General features: G+C 36.8%; 1 protein-coding gene across 2 annotated transcripts in view; it reads right to left on the reverse strand.

Annotated features, from left to right (window-relative positions):
• The window catches only part of TBC1D7 (TBC1 domain family, member 7), a 19,449-nt gene extending 9,028 nt beyond the window's left edge, over positions 1-10,421 (reverse strand). Inside the window, exons 1-6 of one of the 2 annotated variants that reach the window (XM_009326477.1) lie at positions 10,233-10,421; positions 9,654-9,774; positions 8,846-8,926; positions 5,038-5,225; positions 2,544-2,681; positions 690-835 (exon numbers count right to left, since the gene is read on the reverse strand). In XM_009326477.1, the coding sequence (XP_009324752.1) occupies positions 690-835; positions 2,544-2,681; positions 5,038-5,225; positions 8,846-8,926; positions 9,654-9,765 (665 nt within the window). In that variant the 5' untranslated portion in view covers positions 9,766-9,774; positions 10,233-10,421. Of the gene's footprint in view, positions 1-689; positions 836-2,543; positions 2,682-5,037; positions 5,226-8,845; positions 8,927-9,653; positions 9,775-10,232 lie in introns of those variants that run through there. The other variant, XM_009326478.1, reaches the window with a different exon arrangement.
• Positions 10,422-11,721: the final 1,300 nt, after the last annotated feature.

The raw sequence follows: 11,721 nt of genomic DNA on the forward strand, positions 1-11,721 counted from the left end.
GGGGACTGGCTGGGCATCGGTCAGCGGGTGGTGAGCAATTGTACTGTGCATCGCTTGCTTTGTGTATTATTATTATCATATTATTATTACCATCATTTTATTTCAATTATTAAACTGCTTTTATCTCAACCCATGAGTTTTTCTCACTTGTGCTTTTCCAATTCTCTCCCCCATCCCACCGAGGGGTGGAGGGGAGTGAGCGAGCAGCTGCGTGGTGCTTAGTTGCCGACTGAGGTTAAACCACAACATACAGCTACTGTGAAGAAAATGAACTCTATCCCAGCCAAAACCAGTACACATTCCCAAAATCTTTTTCATCTAATGATAATACAGTATTATAGTCACTCCCTAAGCAAGGATTTTGGTTAAAAAGCCTGAAAACTATCATTCAGCTATCTATCACTAAGAGGGGATTTGGAGTTTTAAATCCTAGAAGGCATTAAGTGTCTAACAGAATCAGCCGCTATATTTAACTCCGTTCTTTTTTAATTTCAATGCGAGAAATAACACAGATTATCTTGCATCAGTAACAAGTGGAATCAAATTCAATTTTATCATTTCCAAGTCAACAACAAAGTTAACTCCGTAATCTTACGGATAAAGTAACGAAAGCTCTTTGCCCGCTAGTGATGACAAAAAGCTAAAACTACTACATAATTACAAACAGAAAGAAAAAAAAGAGAACTTGCCTCTGTAAACTGGACTCGGGTAAACAGCCTGCAAAACACTTTTTAAACCAAAGATCGTAAGGGAGTTTGCTCATTGCAGCACATGCTTTCAGATGCATCAGGAGTCTGTTATCTTCAATGTTCAAATACTGCTCCAGAATTTTTGGCTGAGAAAGGAATTGGAAAATTTTAGGTAACTCACATCAGAGTACCCTCCATAGTTAACACACACTGTAAGACAAGAAATATCTTATAAATTCAATCGGCATAAAATAACATGTTAAAATAATGAACTTACATTGTTTTAACTAAAAACATCATGTTCCAAAATACAAGTGTTGCTGATTTTTGCAGTTAGCAAATTAAGTACTTAACTAAACAAAGAACCTTCCTTAAATCGCTGACCACTAGCAGAACTTCCAAAATATGCAGTATTCCCTAATGCAAGGAGGTGTTTAGAGCTTAAGGCAACGCAGAGATTAAATGTGAAATAATTACTGTTGCCTTCACAAGTAAAATTGAGTTTCATTCACCTCAAACCTAATCGCCTTAGCACACGTCCAAAAAAAAAAATCTACACGCAACGCAGCAAAACCCAGAAAGTCAATTCTAAGAGTAAATCCCTGTGCAACATATTAAAAACTGGACATTGATTTCTTGTTTAAAAACCCAAAGTATCTAGAAGCATAAACATGTGGATAATTCTCCACATAAAAATGTGGATAATTCATTTTGTTTAAATTCTAATGTAACACAATACACATTTCCATAACTTCAGGAGTACCTTTATGCTTTTTGTCATAATTAGGTAAACAGCTAATGACTTCAGCTGTCAAAGGGAGAAAATACTTCCTTTGTCCATATTCTAACATCCAGAGTCTTGGTACAATGTTCGTATTAAAACAAAAACTTAGGGAGGGAGACACTTGGCACTCTATGTAGTGAGAGCACATATTTTCTTTAAAAATGCTCCTCTGTCCTTTGAAAGGAATTACAGAAATTGGTATAGTTGAATGTATCACCTCCAGCAACAGCAGGTAGGTTTAAAAAGTATTTCTTAGTTCCAGAAGAATAACAAACAAAGGACATGCATAATTTTGTGCAACAAATTTTCATTCAGTGAATGAATGCTAGTGCACAGGTACTATGACACTTTTATCTCAGTGGATGTTGTTAACTAAAAGTTTCTTATCTGTTAAGACTATTTGAAGAATTACAAAAGCTTTTGTAATTTTTATAAGTATGCATTTTCTTTACAATCAAATTTTAATTTTATAAACCAGTAAGATAGAAATTCAAAATTAATATTCTATGAGAGCATTTAAATGATAGTGCCAAAAGAACTCTATTCCACTTTTTATTATAACTTAATTTGCAACACAGTGTTTTTCTGAAGGCGTAGTACCCTGCTTCATTTATAAAGCAAAACAACTGTGCTTTGTCTATCATCCAATGAGCAGCATATGGACGCCAGAGATGCAGCCTAAAAAGTAGCAGATACACATCAAGATGTTCCTAACTTTATGACATTTTTAATTGTTTAAAATAAAGAAAATTCTTAAATGACCAATTTGTGAGAAATAGAATTCAACTAGATACAATGTAAGCTTTAGCTAACCTAAAGAGAAAATAAGATGTAACTGAAAACTACCATGTAGCAAACAAAAACAATTTCTAATGTTATGTTAGACAAAGTGTCCTACAGGACAGCACAATCACAACCCAAAAAGCACTCCTCACTGTTTCTCAAAACATTCTGTTGGTGGAACAGAATCCAAGGGTGTCACCTCTGATGCTCCAGTTGTCTCCATATATTAATGCTTTCCATGACTGGCTCTCCAGAAAAAGAAACAGAAACAAGTGTTTTTTCCTTACCAGTTGTTGTAATGAATCTTTGTGCTTGCTGTTCAGCTGATTCACAAAGCAACTGACAAGCCAATAACATTCTATAGGATCCTCCACCATTTCCTCCATTGCTTTAGCAATAGCAAGAAACACTTCATCTTCAGGTTCCTGGAAAACAAAGCCAAAAAAGTGAACTACCCAGAAGTACTGAACTTATCAGATTTAAATTATTCTTATATTCCTTTTTGCTGCTATTTGGGAAAACAAACTGGAATCAGCATACACAAAGAGCTGTTCTGACTTTCATACATAATACATCGGGCAGCAGCTGCATTATGGTGACAGATACCTATTAAAGCAGAACAACTAAGACTTGTCTTGCTTTTAAAACCAAAACATACAACAGGAGTTTGGAACAACTCTGATTCAAAGTTATCAAATGTTCTCAACTGAGATGATACTACATCCTAACAAGGTAGCAATAATCCTACTTCCATGCCCCACATTTTTATACTGCATAGCAGCAGAATTTTTCATCCTATTCCTTGCTAAGGGCCAAATAGGGCCCTCAAACACTTCTGTCATAGATGTTACAGTTACTGAAAAAAATAACGCAGCCAGGAGCTGTATGCCTACCTTCAACATACAGAAAATCTTTTAGTTTGATATAAACATCTTCCTAGAGACAAATAAATATCTTTTCCAGGTGATGAGTATCTTATTCCCCACAATACATGACCAGAAGCATGTGATGGGCACGCCATCATCTTTTCTCCTGAGGATATACTTTCCTAACAGAAGTATCAGCATGCCTAAACCACAGTTAACGGTATGACTGCACACAGGGTAGGTGGAGGCAAACTAACTCTAAACGAGCTAGACCTCATGCCAACAGCTAGCTCAGGAAGTGTCTAAACAGGGAAGATGCACAAGGAAAGGCTCTATATTTGCCCTATTTCTTAGTCTTCCTTACGCAGGCAGTACTGACTACATTAGGAGGCAGGGTAACAAGCCAGATATGAATCCACAGGCTGATCTACTGTAACCATCAGTAGCAGTAAGCTATAGTATCACAGGCTTTTGCACAGATCACAACTCATGCAAAATGTGTGGATAGTCTAAATACTACTGGGATATGCCTCTGCTACATAGACTGCTGCAATACACACATATCCCTACTTAAACTCTCTGCTTTCACATGCACAAAACATATTTAGCAGACTCCTGTGATGTGACTTAAACACTTCAAAATATTTAGACCAATCCTACATCACCTTTATACTCCTTCAGCCTTCGCAATAAAACATCTGCATTACTATCAAGCAGTACCCCCTTCTAAGTTTAAGGGGACAGTTACTACGCTGAAAACAGGCTGGCATAAAGAGAACAAATGCTTTCTGCAGCAAAACAACCTTATGGTACAGGACTAGTAACTGTGGATCTGATAAACACCATCTCTATGAAACCCCATCACAGTACTGAGAGCAGCTAGTGCTCTGGGATGCACTGACAAAACACTCGCTCAGAAAGCAGTACTGCTCTAGAAGGGATGAATTTTCAGCCCACCAGGTCACATGCCAAGATCAAGGAAATTTCTCTATAAGAAACTTGCAGGGTAGGATGGCCACGTTCCTAGGCAATGGTAAGGGCACAAAAACATTCTCCCTCCTCCGACAAGAGAATGCTGTATATAATCCTCCAGTCCAAAATATTACTGAATTTTCCATGTTAACTTTAACCTTTTTTTTATTATTTTTAACTTTTTTAAAGTTCTTATGGCAAATTTTGTTATTACAGATGAAAAATAACAAAGTAAGCTCAGCTAGACTGAACATGGATAAATTAACATTAAATACAGGATAAAATCCACTTCAGAAAGTCCCACGGCTCCTTCCATCACCTCATCTTTCATAGAGGCTTATACATAAGATCCACACATTGGTTTTATCATCACACTATAGACTTATCACCAAAACATAGACTCGTTTACCCATATGTGAGTACACTGTAAACTACAGAGTACATGCATTACCTGACAGGAGCCTGGATCAGTTCAGACTAACAGAAAAAGGAGGTCAGTACATTAAGGTCTAGATTTAAAAACAAATAATTTAAATATATGATGTAATTTGCAATAAATCGCTGCTTGTACTGGCTCTGAATTATCCTTGTTCCAAGACATTTAAGAATCTATGAGCTCCAATAAAATTATGTCATTTTCATTTCAGTGCTATAAAGAAACTGAAGCGTACTAGAGTACAAAAGGCTTGAAGCCTAGCAGGCAAAATACACAAAAGAGATTTTAAGGCGTAAAATCTTACATAAGTACTTAGGGGAAGAAAAAGACAAAAAGCACTTTGACTAAAATCCCTTACTTTATGCTAGTACTTCTCTGTTTTCCATTCACCTTACTTTGTCTATCTACGTGCATTTGGGGGCTACTGGCAGTTCAGTTTCTCACAGGTTTAGAGTCTGAAGTTAAATAAAATACTGTCTTTAAAAGACTGTTAAAATGACAACTGACCAATGGAAAAGCCAAGTTTCGAGGCAATTTTCCTGATTCCAGTTGATGTATGCGGAGGAAAACATCTACCTGTGGGGTAGAATCATTAATAAAACGGATTACACGAAGAGCATGGTGTATATCCCAGTACTGCTCCTTCCGGTACTTCATCACCAAAGCATGAGATTCATGGTGAGGAGGAATAATTCCTAAGAAAAATAAATAAATAAATAAATCAGAAAAGAAAATATAAGCAACTGTAAAGAGAAAAAACTAGAGCACTTAAACTCCCTTTCCAAGAGATCTGCCTAAATTCAATTTTTACTACAACTCCAGCCTACAGAAATGTAGGACCTGGCACTGCAGTTTGTTTATAAACTTGGTCAAAGAATAGAGGGAGAAAATTCTACTGAATTGAAAGTCAACAGACCAACAAAGCACTTTAGCATTATATTTATAAAAACAAATTTCATACGTTAACTGAGCATAGGCAAAATCTACCCTTAGACTATTGTTTCCCAGGCTCTTCTACAAGGTTTTCAGCAAATGAACGCTAACTCTTTTGTATACCACATCAGCGTGTTGATAAGAAATGTCATTGTTGGGATAGATGAAAAATAATTTAATTGATTTATTCTCCCTCTCCAGCAACCTTTATTTTTAAATTGTGAATCTTACTTGTTACTTGTTTATACCTACCTGTAGTTTTTACATACATTAGCTGTTCATGTTCTCAAATTCTACACTTTGTCTGAGATGACCAGAGAATATATACATGCAATTAACTAATGCAAAGATACTGTACATTCCAGTATTACTTAATTTACTGTTAGATCTCTGCCGGAAAATTCTTTACCTGCTGTATCATAGATTAATCCTCTCTAACACAACATTCAGAAGCAAAATTAATCACATAGGTTGAATCAGTTACAGATTAAAACTTAAGAATACCACCCGAACACTTTGCAAGGCAATGTTTTTTACTTTCTTAGCACAACACAAATATTTTTCTAGTTTCCTAGGAGGAAAAATAAAAAAGGAAAAAAAGTATCAAAGTAGAGAGGCAGAGAAAACTAAACTGTTTACAATCTCCAGAAGAGACGCTCAACATCTCACTCCATCCTTCCCCTCACTCAAGACTCAATCTTGCCATCACTGATGTTCACAACACCACTGCCACAGGCTTCAACAGAAATAAGATCTTACATACACCAAAGCAAAAAAATGCCATTTCCATATCACTAGTGGAGCAGAATTTTTCCCATTGTAGAAATCCATGAGAACAAAGTATTCTTCAAAAATCAGTTCTGAAACAGGCTACCTGCTGCTTTTATCTCTCATTTAAAGAAAAAAATATTCCTGCCAAGTGTTAAACCGCAAAATGGCTGAGCTTTAGTAACAAGCACATCAGACAGAGTATTATCTTTTATTTTCCAACTGCAAACCTGTCTGCATTTCAAAAGCTGGGACAGAGCAAGACATTTTTCACGTTATGCAAAAACAGAGTCAACATCATGACTTTTATGTACATACTGACAACTGCTCTCCTCAAATACAGAAGACTACCTTAGGCAGACAGAAAAGAAGTTTAACAACACAGGGATGTCCAGAAACCATCATGAGTCATACTTGAACAGGCAGTTAACAGAGACATTGCTGACGTGCCATGTAACCTGGGACAGCGTCAAGCCTTGGTAAGTGTCTGAGATAATTTTGCTGACGGGACAGAATCCCTTTTGTTAAACCATTAACATTATTTAGAGGAGATGCAACACCTGCCACCAGAAATGGACTGGGCTGTTGTTCCAATCATTCAGGGAGAGATATTTTGCATTGCCTTTCTGAATACCAGCTTTTCTAACGAGTGTTAGCACTGAGATGCAGCGTAAGAAAAGTCCTTGTACATCTGTTCATCCAAGGAGTATACAGAGTGACAGTATGCATACTTGAAATAAATCACTCTGGGTTTAACATACAAAATCCTTTAAAAAAATCAATATAATTTTCCATACAGGTAACACAGAAGGTGTTTTGTGTTATCACATGATTCACAAATCATCCTATCTAAAACAATCAAAGACAGACCACTGGCTCTGCAGTGAGCTACAAGTTTTCCAAGAGACTGTATTTTGCTATTGTAATTTTGGCTGAAGGATCTTGCACTGAGTCACTTGTCCAAAACCTCCTACACTATATTTCCTACTATTAATATTTTAAAGGATGCTGACTACTTCACTAGGGCCCAGGATACAAGAATCTTTTTCATCCTAAAACCAGTACTCTAACAGCAGAGGCTTTTATCAAGTAGGATTAGTCTGTTAGTTCAATGATCAATGCCAAGAACTTCAAGCTTTATAATCAGATCTTGCACCTTCTACGCACTGTTCATTTACTACCTCTCCCCAAAAAAGGCTTACAAATTCAAATAATCAGGAATATGAAGCCACAATTTTTAAACTGTAGAAAACTGGAGGGGAAAAAAAAGAAGAAAAAAATAAAAAGATTGTTTAAAACTCAGCTAAAACTTTCTAATACATTATTTCAAACTCCAGACACTGTAGTGGAACATGGAGACCAAGAACGGAAACAGAAGACATTTACTTGAACATTGTTCAAGATCATGGCACAGCCCGAGATAAACAAACATCCTAAAACAGAGAAAAACTGTTTTATAAAATACTCATTCTGAGTTAGGAGTCACCAATCTTCCTGACTCTGAATCACGTGCCAAAATCTTCATATAGGAGATATATACGGGATCTGTATCACATATTCTGGAGAGCCAAAGAACAAAGAAGTAGGATAGTTCACAGACAGCAAAAGATAGCAGCTTCCAAGCCAATCTGCAGACTGATGCTGCTGGTCTCTCCCTGATGAAACAACATGTTGGACGTCAGCACCCATCCTGCCAGCACAGCCCTGGTAATACAAGACTGAGCATGGGAGCCACACTCAAGCTTTTCGAAAGTGGCACAATGCTCCACCACCAACAGTATGGTAAATCACATTTCTCTTCCAGAGATTCAGTCAGACAATGTACCTTCACACTCAATCTGGCAGTGTTTCTCTACACGCAGCAACTCTAAGGGAAACTCTCCAGACACCTTGTAAGGGTCAGAACTCCTGGACATTCCACAACCCCTCCTGTCTCCAAGTGACATGACCTTGCATCTAGTAAACCCAACACACTTGACCAGTTACTGCAAAGTCATTAGTACTTTTGAATTAGTCTCAGACAAACGCACTTCAAGGAAAATAGAATCTATTTATGGCTTTTTTATGGTTCTTGGGGATACCATAATTTGCCTCTGGCCTCATAACTTCTTCAATGGCAAATACAATTTAAAGCCAGAAGCAAAACCAGAAGAAACCAAGATTTTATAGAACACAAAGCTTCTCTTTAGAATAAACACCCATTTCATACCTTGCCCAGTTTTTTTAAGTTTAATCACAGCTTTACTTCCACTGAATTGTCTGTTATTTTAGGAACAGAACTGAGTATCTTATCGGGTATCAGTGACTTATTATAATCCACCTTTCAAATCCATTTTATAAGTTTACTTGGATAATGTTACAAAGTTAAATACCGAAATACACTCTTCTAGGTGCACTTCAGCAAAAGTTCTCAAAAACTATGCATGGAATATTGTTTTATAATTGCTGTTGTGCATCCTAGGTGGATACAAAAATAGGCTAAGTATGTATCAGTAGGCTAGGTAGTACAGAATAATCCATGTCATTAGCTTTCTAAAGAAAAAAAAAAAGCAGGAAAAATACACCTTCCTACATACTCATTTCTACAGAGGATCACAGATGTTATATTTCATACCTAAAAGCACTTTCCACACCAGTATACGATACATGGATGGGAGAGGAAACCTTTGACTAAATGTGCAAAGCTTCTCAATATCTGTAGAGAAATAAAGAGGGAAAAAAAATTGAGGTAAATTTAAATGTAATTATAAATAGGTTTGAGTCGCTGATCTACCTAAGTATGACAAATCCTTAGCTGTGGATCGAAATCCCCTCTTTCATCATATATTACCAACAAATGCTTTCACCGCTTCAACTGAGAATAGAATGTGCCCTATAAACTGCAACAATTTTTAAAAATATATACGTTGGTTTAATTTACAATAAAACTACCCTAGGTTTCACCAGGAAGAAACTGTACCATTTTTATAGACATTTTGTAAATCGCGTTGCTATGCCAAAACAATTAAGGGCTTTGTTAAAGGGACAACATTTATCTTTCTGTTCTGTTAGAGATGTGGCACTCCTCAGGGACCAACAGCAATAACAAAATCTTCATTGTTTTGAGGTTAGATGGAATTAACAGCATGAGACGATGTATTTTCAGATTAAAATTGCTCTCATTAAAAAACTTTTAGTTTCTTGGGCATAGAGAATGAGAGAAGAAAAAAAGAAACAAGCAAGCAGACACAGCTTTAGTAGTTTTAAAAAATCAGATTTTCAGATCTTTGAAACTCAAAGGACTGCTAGTAATAACTGAGAGATTAGTGGTAAAAGATGCAAAACTTAAATGAGTACTAAGCACAGCAGCTCAACATTTTCTATTATTCCCTCCCCAGCCCCAAATCACCAAAGTAACAGAGGAAACAGTGAAATCAACTTGCCCAACCGGTCATCTTTTAACAGGATTTCCAGTGACTTCTTTTCTTCAACTCCACGAAACCCCACTTTTTCATAATATACTGAGCGAAAGTTTCTCTGAGAGTCATCAGCCATGGTTGATTCCTTTTGGAGAAACAGTAATACCCCTTAAGACTTACAAGAATACATTCCTATTGTGTTAAGGTCAAGTACTTTTGCATGCTGATAGAAGTTGACTGCCTATGTCTCTATAGTATTAATAAACCCTACAGAATATGAAAATCTTTGAAGATTTTTTTCATCACATGCTATCGTAGACAATCACAAAAATAACTGAATCTAAACAAGGTCTAAAGATATCCAATTTCCAAACAAAACACAGGGATTTTTTTTTATTTTTTATTCCTGTAGTAAATTATACTACTTTTCAAAAAATTTCAAAAAAAAAAATGCTGGAGAGACTTAGTCTTTTACGCAATACCTTGTACTTCAAAACCAATATAAAAAATACAGTTAAGAGTCTGACAAAATTTTGTCTACAGAAACCCTAATCAAGTACAACTGTTACCCAGATAAGTAAAATCATCAGGTTTCACACTCACCAGACAAGGTAACCAGAAGCAAGGAGAAGCCAATGTTGGCTTCAGTAGCACAGGGGTGACAGGAGAGAGTAAGGCTGAGTATGGAGGTTTGCAGATTTGAATTAAATGTTCACATTGTTATCAGGTGCTGTAACAGCCACAGTCTTGAGCCTGTTATTCCAGTACTAAAAAGAAATAAATGTCTCATCCCTATACCGGAAACAATGGTAAATTGCAGTGAGTACTCTGTGTTTCATAACAAATGTAACTGACATTTCGATTCAGTTCAACCTTCTAAATATCAATTCTCTCTTCTCTGCAGGCTTACAAATATGAGAAAGTTCTGTTTTGTAACTCAAAGGGCTAAAAACAATCTTAACTTTTATGCCCAGTGACAGCAGGAAAATTTGGAGAAAAATAATTTGACTGAGGAGCAATGGGTGAACGATGCATTGATAAGCTTTTCTAGTTAAATTCTTCTTTTCCTTGCTGAACCAAAGTACACATCAGGAACAAAGCATTTGCAGATATAAACAAAGGCCACAATTTTGCAAAGAATGCACGTATTTAAATTTGTATATCCACTAGGCCTACTGCGTTTCAAATTAAGTCCATTTTCAGTGCTTTGTAGCATCAGGGCCCAGACCAGACAGAAAAATATAAACCAGCAAAGGGCTGAATTAATGCTTTCTGAGATAGGTCAAATACTATCTCAAAACCAGAGAAAAAATATTTATATTACTTGCAAGACATTCCAGTCGTGCGCTATCCTTATGAAAATGACTGTGATGTTCATGTATTGTGCACTTAAGGGTCCAGTGATCAGAGTGTTTACTACTTACATTGCAGCCATGTCTAAAAGCAGGCTTATGATGCATTAGACACTCAACTACATTTAAAGTATTTGAAATTTTTTAAATCTGAATTTAATATGAGCTATTTAGAAAACATTTAGCCCGTACCACTTGCGGAAAGCTGACAATAGAGTCACAGAACAGAAACAATAAATGTCATTTGAAGAATAACAGCATGATCTATAAGAAAGGAATGCTATTTTAATAATTTTAAACTATCACTATACCAGCAGTACATTTTATTTACTCAGTGGCAAAAAGGAGGAACACTGCTTCCTCCCTCCCTCCAAATTTAGGATATATATTTTCAGGTTAGGCAAACAACCAACGTTCCAATCTTCACAGGTGTCGTCAACAAACTGGAAAAAGGAAGGGGGGAAACAAATCCCTAGCCAGCTCCTTGGAAGTGTTCTCTACAGAAGAGAACCATTAACTCATCCTGTCTTCGAAGATTAATGCTTTTTTGGCCTCAGCAGCACTTTTCATCCTATTATTAAATTTCACGCCAGGTGATTTTAACAGCAGCAACGGAATACAAAGGCTTAGTAAGGAGCCAGACACGACGCCAACGCGCTCCTGCCCGCTTACAGCGGGCCCTCCCCCGCGCAGACTACGCTAAACGTCGGGCGCCGCCTTCGCAGGCCGAGCGGCGCCGC

The sequence above is a fragment of the Pygoscelis adeliae genome, unplaced genomic scaffold (genome assembly GCF_000699105.1).
Source record: "Pygoscelis adeliae isolate BGI_AS28 unplaced genomic scaffold, ASM69910v1 Scaffold186, whole genome shotgun sequence".
Classification (NCBI taxonomy): domain Eukaryota; kingdom Metazoa; phylum Chordata; class Aves; order Sphenisciformes; family Spheniscidae; genus Pygoscelis; species Pygoscelis adeliae.